The sequence below is a fragment of the Propithecus coquereli genome, unplaced genomic scaffold, assembly GCF_000956105.1.
Source record: "Propithecus coquereli isolate 6110/MARCELLA unplaced genomic scaffold, Pcoq_1.0 Scaffold68, whole genome shotgun sequence".
Classification (NCBI taxonomy): domain Eukaryota; kingdom Metazoa; phylum Chordata; class Mammalia; order Primates; family Indriidae; genus Propithecus; species Propithecus coquereli.
This window is the reverse complement of record NW_012152840.1, coordinates 6,996,206-7,010,068: the sequence shown is the minus strand read 5'-3', so window position 1 is coordinate 7,010,068 and position 13,863 is coordinate 6,996,206. Positions and strand designations below refer to the sequence as shown.

The window sequence follows — 13,863 nt, the reverse complement described above, 5'->3', positions numbered from 1 at the left end:
TTAAAAAAATAAAAATTAGCCAGGCATGGTGGTGCATACCTATAGTCCTAGCTACTCGGGAGGCTGAGGCAGGAGGATGCCTTGGGCCCAGGAATTCGAGGCTGCAGTGAACTATGATTGTGCCACTGTACTCCAGCCTGGGCAATAGAGTGACCACCTCCATTAAAAAAAAAAAAAAAAAAAAAAGACTTATGGACAAAGCTAACTAATGCAGAATGCTTATAACAGCAAAAGACTGGAAACAGTTTAAATGTTCATTAATGGAGGAATGGCCAAATAAATTACAGTGCATTTGCACAACAAAGCACAACTATAAAAAAGAAAAGAGGAATATTTTACATTGCTTTGAAATGATAGCCACATATTAAATTTAAAAATCAGGGTACAGAAAACTATAATAGTATACAACCATTTACTTAAGGAAGGAAGAAGACAAATACAGTTGCACATACAAATAAGATAACTTTTATTAAAAGGATTACTTATGGGGAAGAGCGGTAACAGAACGGAGAAAATAGAAGCCAGCCTGTTCTAAATATACCTTATTTTATAGATTTGATTTAGAAACATGTAAATGTCTCATGAAAGTATAACACAAAATAAAAATTAAATATAAAAAAATTTCAAAAAACTGAAAACAAATAAAACAAACTAACCTGTGTAGTGAGTTAGAGGTGTTACCATATGAAATTATTTCAAGTCACTTTAAAACAATAATTTGATTGTACATGTCTAATGGGATATAACCTAAGGACAAAAAACTACAAAAAATATTTTGAATTGTTTTCAATAATCGTAACGTGAGATATAATAGTCATTTTGTTATTATTTATAGTTACATAGTTTTTATTATATAGCATGCATATATGGCATTTAAAACCATTGTGTGCATGTGTGTAAAAAAATTAAGGAATTATGTCAACACTGTTAAGAATCAAGATTCTTAGCATAAGAGAAAAGATAAAAATATAAAAACAAAAAAGCAATACACACACTTTGTAGTTCTAAATTTGAATTGAAAGTATCAGTATAAACCTAGCTCTATCCACTGAAAAGTCCTATATATTTAAATCTATGAATTCATAATGAATACACTGATCACTTTGGGGGACTCCAGGGTAATCAATTTACTATTCTGAAAACTGGTAAATAAATTTTTTAAAAAAGGTACTGAGCATTTAACTTGCCTTTCCTATATGAGTTGTATCTTAGGATAACCCGAGAGTTGATAACAGGAAGTTTTTCTTTATAGAAATTTTCTAGTTCATAAAAGAAGAAGGAATGATAAATTATATTATCACTGTTTTGTAAATCTCTGGAGAAATAGTGAATCTAGGCAATAATCATCAATGGCCAGTAACATCACCAAAAGAGACAACCAGGTATCATAAACTTCCTAGCAGAAGTACATAAAACCACCTATGAAACTTTCTTGCAAAACAAAGAAACAAATACCAAAGAGGGTAAAATAAAAACCTTGAATCAAATCAAGTCCCTAGCTCTAATTATCAGTTTATAGTAAAGTCAGGAGCAAGAGAAACATGTTACAATACCATGGGAATACAATTAGCAAACCAGAATATGAAAGACGGTATAAGTTAGATGGCCTGGTTTCTTCAACAAATACATTGTATGGAAAAAAAGATGGAGAGGGATATCAACCAAATGCAATGTGTGCACTTTGTCTGGACCCTGATTTTAACAAGTTTACCATAACAAAAATTTTTAAGATAATTAGAGAAATATGAATGCTGATTGGATATTTGAGGATATTGAAGAATTATTGTCAATTCTTTTTGTGTGTGACAATGGTAGTGTGTTTATGTTAAAGAAAAGGAGTCACTATCCTTTAGAAATACTTAAGTAAATATTTAGCAGGGTATGTGTGTGTTGGGATTTGGGGTGTAGAGTGAGTGTGAATATCAATGCAACAAGATCGGCCATGAGTTGGCAATTGTTGAAGCTGAGTGATGGACATGAGGATATTCATTATATTATTCTATTTTTATTTATGCTTGAAATTTTTCATAATAAAAACTTTATTTTAAAAAAGGCTTAGACTCTGGAGCCTGGGCTCCCAGCTCTACCACTTGTGTGACTTGATCTTATCAGCTAACCTCTCTACGCCTCAGTTTCTTTAAGTGTAAAATAAGTAAGAAGTATATTTAGTAGTGCTTAGCACATGAAAGGCACTTTAAGGGTTAGCTATTATTATTATTAACATTTACTGGGTGCTTACTATGAATTGTACTCTAACACGACCATTGTAAGAGAGATTCTTATCTGATTGTCCCAATAATCTTATGATGTTGGTGTTACTACCACCACTTTTAAATCAAGAAATTAAGGCTAAGAGAAGTAAAATGGAATGACTTACACCACGATTATTAAGTGGTAGAAAAAGGATTCAAAAGTAGGTCTTTTGCCTTCAAATTCAAAGCTCTATCTGCTATGTTTCTTTGTTCTTTTAGATTTATCTGAAAGATTCCTATTTTCCAGAACACAATACAAACTAATAGTCATATGTAATATATACATAAGTTTTGTTTTTAAATTAAACAAACCAACGTATCACACAAGGATGATTAGAAATGACCAAATGATATTTTGTTAAGCAGAGGATTTTAAAACATTGCAATTATTAGTTACAGGTTGCATACACACTGCTGCAATATACTGAACATACCTCTGTAATACTCTGAGTAGTTTCCTGCTTTTGATGGGGTATTTCTTCTGAAGGTTGAGAAATGCCACATGAGTACCCTTGTCTATGAGGCTACTGAATGCAGTATGATTTTCAGGCAGTTGTAGCAGAGAGCGCCAAATGAACATTCTGAAATTAAAATATAATTTTAACCAAAAAAAAATTTTGAGTAAAATTGATTTAACATAAAAGAATTTAAATTTTACCTGTATTTTGTTGGATATTCACCATAGCCTTTTAATAAGATTTGTAAACGCTTTTTGTTTAATCCATCTGACAATTCATTCTATAAAGACAAAGATAGTATCACAATAAGTGACATAATCATTAACTATAAAGACGACAAATGGTAATCTAGTCCCCAGTGGCTTTCCAACTTTAGAACTCAACACACAGTAAGAAGTGTTTTCATATTATGGGACTCTCTTCTCTCTTATTCTCCCTTTCTTGAGTGTGCATGTATATACATAGCAAATAAAATTCATGACATATTACCTTCCTAGACTAGGGTTTGGCAAACTTTTTCTGTAAAGGGCCAGTTAGTAAATATTTTAGGCTTTGTGGGCCAAAAGGAAAAATGGAGAATATTACGTAGGTATATAACCACTTAAGATGTAACCGTTTAAAAACATGAAAGCCAGTCTTAGCTTGAGAAGCTGGATTGAGCACATGGACTGCCATTTGCATCAAGTGCAACGCATTCTGATGTTTCCCACCTCCCCACCCCTGCTTACCCCTTCCTTTTTCTTAAAATTCTGAACAACTCCTGGCATGAAAGTATCAAGGACAAGTCTGGTAGAAAAACGTATCTACTTCACCATTTTATCTTAGACAACACTAACAGACATCAGCTTCTGCTGACAGTCTCTTATACCTAAAACTTTCAAGTCAATTTTTATCTTAATGGAAAAATTATATTTTATAGGTTTTAGGATTAAAAAGCCATTTTTGTAGATTATCTCAATTTGATCCTAAGAACTTTGTGAAACAGATGAAATGTTGTCTTCCTTTATTTTAGAAAACGGGAAGGTCAGGCCAGGTACGGTGGGCTCATACCTGTAATCCTAACACTCTTGGAGGCCGAGGCAGGAGATCCCTTGAGCCCAGGAGTTCGAGACCAGCCTGAGCAAAGGTGAGACCCTGTCTCTACTAAAATTAGAAAAAATTAGCTGAGCATGGTGGTGCATATCTGTAGTTTCAGCTGCTGGGGGAGGCTAAGGCAGGAGGATTGCTTGAGCCCAGGAATTTGAAGTTGCAGTGAGCTATGATGATGCCATTGCACTCTAGCCAGGGCGACAGAGCAAGACTCTGTCTCAAGAAAAAGAAAAGAAAATGGGAAGATCAGAGAAGTTGAGTGAATTGTTCAGTGACAAACCTGCTAAATCTTGGCTCAAGACCCGAAGCTAGATTTTCTGACTTAGGTTAGTATTCTATTTACCAAAAGAAATAGGTAATACAGCGTGATTAGATTGGGAAAACTCAAGATGATGGTGAATGAAGATTCCCATTTGAGTGCCACATACCACATATAGAGGGCAACTAGCCCAGACTAGAGCAAAATGATCCAGGTAAGAGACATGTTGATTGCTGTCATCACCAAGATACCTGCTGCCAATGAAGCCTCTCTCTCTCTCTCTTTTTTTTTTCCACAAAAGAGGGAAGAGTAATGATGGCTATATAATAATCACAAGACTTGTCTACAGCAGAATCATGGCAAAGACAAATTTAATTATCATATATTCTTACCTCTTTACTTTCAAAATTACCAGTCAGGTCTTGTTTTAATATTCTAGTTTGTATTTTGCTTTCCCTGGATTTTGCTGGCTGCTGTACTCTTCCTGATGTTACCTTCATCTTGAGATCAGCGGAACTCAGTTTATTCTTGGGAAAATCTTCAATCACTTTCACTAAAGGAGGAGGTGGCTAAAAGGAAAAATAAATGAATAAATAATATATATATATATATATTTCAGTGGCTATCCTTAGAAAATAGGCCTGTTTATGTTTTTCAAAATTTGCTCTGATTAACAACATGCTTTAATATGTATAATTATTCTTCAGGCAAAACACGTAAGTCAAATGTCTAAGAATGTTTTCTGGTTAACTAATAAATCAAAGCAAATTTCTACCAAATTCTTTTGAAAACATAATAAAGGTACATGATTAACAGCAATAAATAGAATTTAATTATTCCTTGAAAGCTAGCCTTAAATCATATAATACCAAACCATTTTCACACTTGCATGATAAAGTTAGTAGCGTGGCAATCATCTACAGCAGAGAAGGCACAGTTAGAGGTGTGGCCCTCTAGAATGCTGAGAGAAGCACTCTAATATTTTTCACGCTCGAGTGAAATTTCTGAGGGAGAGGAAACTCCCCAGTGACTTTACTCTGGAAGCATGAGACCCCTGTCTCTCTGTCCCCTTAGTTCAGTGTTTTAATCTGTATAATGATAGCTATTATTAATAGTTCCTTACTGCATCAACAGCTTAAAAAGCAGTTCAGAAAGCATGACTTAGAATCCAAACCCTCATTTTCGTGGGGCCTATCAAAAAGGGGGAAAAAAAAAAACCCAAAACTTCAATTCACTTAAGGTAAAATGACTCACTAGAACACTTTATCCATAGATATTATCTTTGAAATCAACAGATTTTTCTTAATAAAAGGAAATGATCAGATAAGGTAACTTGGGCTTTCTGAATTCTAAATACAGTTAAAGCACCATGACCATTTATAGTGTATGGTTCAATTCTTCATCTATGGGATGGAATTAATAGTGGCCTGACTTCTGAATATTACCCATCGTTAATATCCTTCAACTATTTTCTATCTGCCTTCATCTATTCTTCTAAATTTTTATTAAAATTTCTATTCTAATGTCACATTTTCCCCTGCTTGAATCTCATTCTCTACCATGCAGCACAATCTCCCAAAAGTTAGATTCTGCAATGTGACTTGATTTGAAATACCTTTGTAATGTTAAAATTAAAACTTCAACACATAAGAATTCATTTACTTTATTAGAATGATACCAGCAATTCTCCAAAGATAAGAAAATAGGCTGGGCGCGGTGGCTCACGCCTGTAATCCTAGCTCTCTGGGAGGCCGAGGCGGGCGGATTGTTTGAGCTCAGGAGTTTGAAACCAGCCTGAGCAAGAGCGAGACCCCGTCTCTACTAAAAATAGAAAGAAATTAATTGGACAACTAAAAATATATAGAAAAAATTAGCCAGGTATGGTGGCACATGCCTGTAGTCCCAGCTACTCGGGAGGCTGAGGCAGGAGGATCACTTGAGCCCAGGAGTTTGAGGTTGTTTGCTGTGAGCAAGGATGATGCCACGGCACTCTAGCCTGGGCAACACAGTGAGACTCTGTCTCAAAAAAAAAAAAAAAGAAAATAAAGCTTAGGAAAAATGGGACACAGGTTAGTTAAGATTTATAGAAAATAGAGAGCTGAACATTTCTATAGCCTGGAACAGCCGTAAAGACACTGATGATGCTGGTGATGTGTCCAAAAAGTAAAAAAGATCTATTTCCAAGCTAGCTTTTCAGTTCAATGTGATCTCAACTTGTTCAACAAATAGCACAGAGGAACTCAATGACTCACTCCTGCCATGGTTTTTCCTCAGATCTCTCCCTGCCTCTATTCAGAAGGTTTAGCTTCTGAATAGTTAGCTAAAATTGACTACTGAAGAGGTCAAAAACTCATTAAGAGCAGATAATAATATATTAATAAATTTTTATTAATAGATAAAACATACAAGCATATATAATTATATAGCACATATAAATATATAATAATATAAACAATAGCAGCACAGTATAATCCCATATGTTTAGAGAAAATGTATGCATACACATGCATACACAAAAACACATATATAGTTGATTCTCGTTATTTGCAGTAGTTCTATAAAGTCACCCTGAACACTCAGTTAGTGAACGCTAAATCATTGCTCCTAGGGGAAATACAGAGTTAGGTTCCTTAGAGCCCCAAGTCACAAGATTTTCATCAACCGATCAATACATAACCTTGTTTTATGCGTGTTTCTGTTTAAAGACACCTTATTTAATATACATTGATTCACTATCATTGAACTCACAGCCTACAGAACTGTAACTCATTCCTGAATGAGTTTATCTAACACATTCATGTATTTTCTCTGTAAGTCTCATCACAGCCTTCCTGTGCTTAGGAACATTAGATACCACTTCAGCACTATGCTTGGGAGCCACTTTAAATAGTGAAATCACACACAAAAAAACCCCAAATGCAAAAAACATGGCATTAAATAGACCACAAAAAGGATACCTGTTTGTACCATAAAAGCTGAAACAAGAAGGCAAAGTATTGCCTTGTTCAACTTTAGCTGGGAACAAGGACATTAGGCAACAAAATTTTCATGGCTCCGTGCATGCCTGTGAATGACCATGCAAGCACTGAAAGCATTGATTTTGGAACTACAAATAAACTTTATATAGAGAGTAGGCAAATTCTCATATGCAGAATCCACAAATAATGAGGAGTGACTATATACATTTACACACAGAGAAAAAACATTAAGAAAACATCTATCAAAATCATCTGAGAATAGTGAGACTTTGAGTGATTTGTATTTCTCTATTTGCTTATCCCTATCTTTTGATTTTTTCTGCAATGAGACACTTAGTGCTGTGTAATTAGGAAAAATAGAGAAAGCACATAAAAAAAGAACACTGTATTAGGAATCAGAACACCTGGACCTGCTTAGTCCTTTGCTGTGTGATGAAGGTGGGGCACAAACGTCTTCCTCTCTAAATTGAAAGAGTGATCACCAAAGTCCTTGTTAGTGCCACCAGAGTACAATTCCAGACTGGGAAGGCTACACAGAGACAATATGACTTTTTAGCTAGGGGGGTTTAGATAACCATAAGAGAAGCAGGGCGTGCATTTTAGATGAAATGAATAGTATGGATGACAGATGCAGAAATAAGAATGGTATCTATGGCAGATAATTAAGGAAGTTAAAAGTATAGGGAAATAAGTTAGACAGGTAGATAAGATTACAGAGAATACTGACAGCCATGCAGAAGAGTGTGGACTTAATTAAACAGGAAAAAGGAAGGAAGCCACTAAAGTAACAGTATTTAAGAAATGATGATGAAAACATTATTGTAGAAAAATGTTATATAAAAGATGGAATGAAGGGCAGGGTCAGGCACTGAGTTCTCTGAGTTTGGGATATTTGTTTAAATTACTGTTACTTAAAGTAGTTAATGAGGACTAATACAAGGATGGCCATTAGGGAGATGGTGAACAGGCAGCGCATATATAGCTATTCCAAATTTAAGAAATTATATGAATTAGTATTGACTAGATTTAGGAAATAAAGGAATAGGACTTCAAGGTTTCTAGTCTATGAGATGGGAAGAAAGAGCAAGACAAATGACGAAACCAGGACTGAAGACCTCTTTTGGGAAGGAGCTCATGAGTGACACAGTGAATGAGACAAGGACACCAAACAGAGATGTCCTTTAAGAAGGCAGCAATTTAAGAATGGAGAGTAGGTGAGAAATCAAGACTGGAGATGTGGCTTTGGGAGTAAGAGCAAAAAAATATATCCAGAAAACTGGGTAAGTTCCAAGAAAGTTAGAAAATAGTAGCATAAAGATTTTATTCTTGATGATATAATATTTGTTTTTAAAAAACTAATGTTGATTACTTGATTACATACCTTATTTATTTCTTGTGTTAAAGCCTGAACTGAATATATATTTAGACTTCCATTTTCCATAATAGATGCAATGTACCGTCCATGTGGGCTAATTACTGAGGAGCTAATTCCTTCATCAAGGCTCCCAATTTCAAAGAGAAGTTTACAAGTTTGTATATTGACAAATCTCATAATACCATCTTGACTTAGTACTCCAAGAACCTACGGGTAGAGAGAAACAATATAAGTTCCTAAAAACATTTGAAAGTCAAATGACTGAAAGTCAAACTATATACACATATACATATATGTATGTAATATGTGTATTTTCACATATATTTATATATATGTATTTTTGAGAAGGGCAGTTGGAGGAGGTTCTATTCTCAGTGAGCTATTACATATTTTAAAATCACTAATTATGGCTCAGATGAGTCTGGCTGTAACCAGATCCAGTAAGGAACCCATCATGGTGGACTATGGCAATGTGACCTAAGAATCTTCTCTTTCCACAAGCAGTCCACATCCACTAACGATGTACACCATGGACAAAAATCAGACAGTGCTATGGTTTGAATATGTGCCCCCAAATGCATATGTTGGAAACTTAATCCTCAATGCAACAGTGTTGGCAAGTGGGGCCTAATCAGACGAAATTAGGCCATGAGGGCTCTGCCCTGGTGAATGGATTAATGCCATTACTACAGAAGTGGGCTTGATACACAAGGATGAGTTCAGCCCCCTCTTCCCTACCCCCACCCTTGTGCTATCTGCTTTCACACCCATGTGATGGCTTCTGCCATGTTATGACACAGCAAGAAGGCCCTCAGCAGATGCCGGCTCCCTGATCTTGGACTTTCCAGCCTCCAGATCCGTGAGAAATAAACTTCTATTGCTTATAAATTACACAGTCTGTAGTATTCTGTTACAGCAGCATAAAACAGAGTAACACAGACAGTTCCTAACTCTTACCTCCACACTGTCAAAAGTAAGGAGGGTGGAAGGTTTGTTTTCCTTTACCATTCCCATAGTTTAATCAGAGCTAACATCAGCCTTGCTGCCCCCGCCCCCCCCACAAACCTGCGACTCCCAGTGAAGCAACCCACTGTCTGCCTATCTTCAGCTGTTTCAACTAACATTTGTGGAGTGAAAAGAGTTTGTGAGTTGCAAGGGTAGTTGAGGGGTAGGAGGAAAGCTAGTCTTTTAAGGAAAAAAAAATTTAAATTTTAACTCAAATAATTTGAGAAATTTAAAACATAATAAAAAAGTTTAAGGAAATAAATCCCTCTGCTGCCTTGTCTAAGCACAGGTTCTTTTCCCAGTGTCAATGGCTGGTAAGTGGTGCCACCATGTGATTGCTTGAAATGCCAATGTCATTTGTATACAAAAGACCATAAAAGGCAGTTTGGAGGTGACAATCGATAGAATGTTCTTTTATTGGTCAGCTTGTAGGAAACAAACCCCCTCATTTGTAGTTGCTGCAACCCCTCTGGAGGTTGTCAATTTGTCAAGATCTATCCAAATTACAGATGCACATAACCTTTATGCCACTATTTCAACTCTGGGATTTTATCCTACAAATAGGGTATGTGAAATGACATTTGCAAAAAGTTATTCACTGCATGGTATTTGTAATAGAAAGGGACTAAAAATAGGTTAAGAGCCCAAGAATAGAGGACTGGTTGAAAAAAACTATGAAACACTATGCACGCCTGTAATTCTAGCACTCTGGGAGGCCGAGGCGGGCGGATTGTTTGAGCTCAGGAGTTCAAAATCAGCCTGAACAAGAGCGAGACCTCATCTCTACCAAAAAAAAATAGAAAGAAATTAATCGGACAACTAAAAATACATAGAAAAAATTAGTCGGGCATGGTGGTGCATGCCTGTAGTCCCAGCTACTCGGGAGGCTGAGGCAGGATTGCTTGAGTCCAGGAGTTTGAGGTTGCTGTGGGCTAGGATGACACCACGGCACTCGAGCCCGGGCAACACAGTGAGACTCTGTCTCAAAAAAAAAAAAAAAAAAAACCACTATGCAGATGTAAAAAGGAAGTTCTGTGCTGATACATAGAACAATCTCCAAGTTAAGGAAGAATAAAAGGCAAAACACTATATAAAATAGTGGGAAAAACACTATATGCAATAACACTGGTTATGGGGGAGGAGTTGAATAACTAGACAAATGGGAGAGAGGAGTGAAAGACTTACTACTGTATGCTTTTTATGTTTTATGTTTTCAACCGTGGGAATGTATCACCTATTAAAAAATTAAGTAAAATAGATATGATGCATATATACATACACACATTATATATATACATAAAATATATATCTAATTTGTTAAAGTGTGAGATCCATGACAATCAACTGTAAATAAGAATGTTGGACCAGGTATGGTAGCTCACGCCTATAATCCCAGCACTTTGGGAGGCTAAGGCAGGAGGATTGCTTGAGGCCAGGAGTTTGAGACCAGCGTGGGCAACACAGCAAGACACCTGTCTCTACAAAAAATGGAAAAATTAGCCAGGTGTGGTGGCACACACCTGTAGCTCTTCTAGTCAGGAGAATGAGGCAGAAGGATCACTTGGGCCCAGGAGCTCGAGGCTGCAGTGAGCTATGATTGTACCACTGTACTTCAGCCTGGGTGACACAGTGAGACCCTGTCTCTAAAACAAAGAAAATCTAAAAAAATAAAAACAAAAAAATAAGAAAGTTAAGGTGGGGGGATGGGGAAAAAGCACTTTGTAAACTAAGAAAAGTTACGAATAAAACGTTTCACAGCAATGAGGCAGTTATGGCAAATAAAACACAGTACAACAAAATGAGAAAAGTTTAGTTATACTCCCATCTTTAATACTTACAATTAACAGGAGTATTGACAAGTTGCTCAATGTTTAGTGTTATAATCTGTAAAATGGGGAGAATATCTTTCCTGCCTATGCTCAAAGAATTAAGGATCAAATAAAAAATAACATGCCAAAGCACCCTGCAAACCATAAAGCGCAACTTAAAGTATATTGACTTTATAAAAAGAGTAAATTGTCAGTAATATAACAAACATAAGATTTCGAATTTGTTTTTAATTCTAGACTCTTTCACTAAAATATTTGCAATTTCAAATTCTCGTTAACAGGGTGTAAGTCAAGTAAGTAAAGCTGATACAGTTCAGAAATGGATGTGATTTTTCTCAAAAAGTAGAATGTCCTACACTTATGTTACTAACCTGATTAGAACCAGCATCAAAACTATCAGGAAGAAATTCTAGATGACGAATGGCTCGAACTTTAGTAGGCATCTGAATAATTCTAAAGAGCTGTGTAGCCTCCAGGCACCACAAATGAAGATGATTTGATTTGCCTCCAGCAGCCAGGATTCGGCCATCTCTACATAACAAAAAGGTGAGAAAGGAGTAGTTGAACTGTCTATAGCAGCACCATCCAACAGAACCTTCTGTGATTATAGAAATTGCCATATCTATGCTGTCCAATATGGTTGCCACTAGCCACATATGATTACTGAACACTTGAAATGTGGCTAATGCTACTGAGGACATTACTTTTAAACTTTATTTAATTTTTATTGATTTAAATGGTCACATGGACAGCTCAGGTTTATGGTATATATATTTTTTATCTGCTGTTCTAAGGCCCCAGCTTAACAAACATTTGTTTGATGACTTGAAGGTTTTCTGCATGACATTTATACTTTATAGCATAACCTCAAAGTCACTTACCACTATCCAACTTTCTATATTCCATACACAACTATACAGAATTAATTGATAGTGCATTATTATATGAAAATACAAAAGTACTCCAACTTTTTTCCTGCTCCAAGAAAGCTACTTTATGTTTATAAGGTACAAAAAGAATAAACTGCATTGACTTGCAAGGCTGTTACTCATTCATTCAGTGAGGACTTGTAAAGTATGTATTATAAGCCAGATATCACTGCAGAAGCCAGAGACACAGCAGCAAACAAGTCAGGTAATCCTGCTCTTAGGGAATTTTCAGTCCAGCAGAAGGCAAATAAACAAATAAATGAACTTGACCCTAGCTGGTGATAAGTTCTATAAAGAACTATAAAATGAGATGATAAAAGCTGAGAAAGGAGGAAAATCTGCTACCTGAATGACATGAATGGGCCAGTCACGGAATACGTTGGAGGAAGAATTCTACACTGGTGAGTATTCCATACTGGCCAGTACAAAAGTGCTGAAAAAGGAATGAGGTTAGTATTTGAGGAAAAATAAGAAGCCACCCTCAAATGTGCCTAGAGCAGAGTAAGGGGAAGGAGGTGAGATAAAGACAGGGAGGCCTAGGCCAGATGACAGAAGGTGTCAGGGGATACCAGGGGTGGGGAAAGTGTAGAAGGGGATAAATAGAAAAGTGACATGATCTGACTTAACGATTTATAAAGACTATCTGCAGTGTAGAGATTGACTTTAGGAAATGACATTGAAAGGAAGCAGACCAAATAGGAGACTACTATAGCAGTCTGAAAGAGACTAGGGTAGCTTGGACTAGGGTAATACTTGTAGCAATGGACAAAAAAATTAACCAACTCAATAAATCGTTTGGTAGAATTGAGGGGATTTAGGACTTAGGAGGTTGACAGATGAGATTTCCTAGGTCTTTCCACTGAAAAGACCTAGAAACAGTTATCAGCCCAGTCACAATGAGTTCCCCAAGCATCCAAATTAGAGTCTTAAAGTACCATTTCCCATTAAAATGAACCCAGACTCTTTAGAGAAGTGGCTGATTCCAGGCTTGGGGCAGGAAATGTACAAGGTGAACTTGGAACATCTTGACATACAAGAAAGCACAAAAGCTACCAAAGACAACTGGAGTTGTAGCAAAAGGATTCAAAAGTCAAGCTGAAGAGGATCCTACTGGTCAAAGCTGAGAGAACTGGAGCATCACTAAGAATAATAGTGCAATGTATTAAAACATATCAACTATGTTAAATCTACAAGTTTACAAAGATTAAAGATAAAAAATTTCATTGGCCACCTTTGAAAGATGCCAATAAACCAATTCATTACTTTGAAAAGTGGTTAAGAAAAAGGAGGGAAATTAAGCACTTATCTTTTCTTTCCTTTACAAACACTATATCAAAATAACCAAAGGGTTGATGAGAGGAAGTTTCTTTCTGTAGAAGGTTTCTAGTTAATAAATGAAGGAATGATAGGCTTAGAATAGCACCACTTTGCTAACTTCTAATGTAATACTGGATCTAGGTACTGATCAGCAATAGCTACTTAACATCACAAGAGGCTGGGCCCAGTGGCTTCATGCCCATAATCATAGTACTGTGGGAGGAAGGATCACTTGAGGTCAGGAGTTCAACACCAATCTGAGCAAGAGCAAGACTCCATCTCTACAAAATATAGAAAAATTAGTCAGGCATGGTGGCGTGCACCTGTAGTTCCAGCTACCTGGGAGGCTGAAGCAGGAGATCGCTTGAGCCC

The 13,863-nt window shown here is 36.3% G+C and overlaps 1 protein-coding gene across 1 annotated transcript in view; it reads right to left on the bottom strand.

Moving 5' to 3' along the window:
• The window catches only part of TBC1D31 (TBC1 domain family, member 31), a 79,426-nt gene that overhangs the window by 41,298 nt on the left and 24,265 nt on the right, over positions 1 to 13,863 (bottom strand). The window contains exons 6-10 of the mRNA XM_012660845.1: positions 11,617 to 11,776; positions 8,418 to 8,618; positions 4,451 to 4,627; positions 2,911 to 2,990; positions 2,687 to 2,833 (exon numbers count right to left, since the gene is read on the bottom strand). Coding sequence (XP_012516299.1) covers positions 2,687 to 2,833; positions 2,911 to 2,990; positions 4,451 to 4,627; positions 8,418 to 8,618; positions 11,617 to 11,776 — 765 coding nt within the window. The remainder of the gene's footprint in view (positions 1 to 2,686; positions 2,834 to 2,910; positions 2,991 to 4,450; positions 4,628 to 8,417; positions 8,619 to 11,616; positions 11,777 to 13,863) is intronic.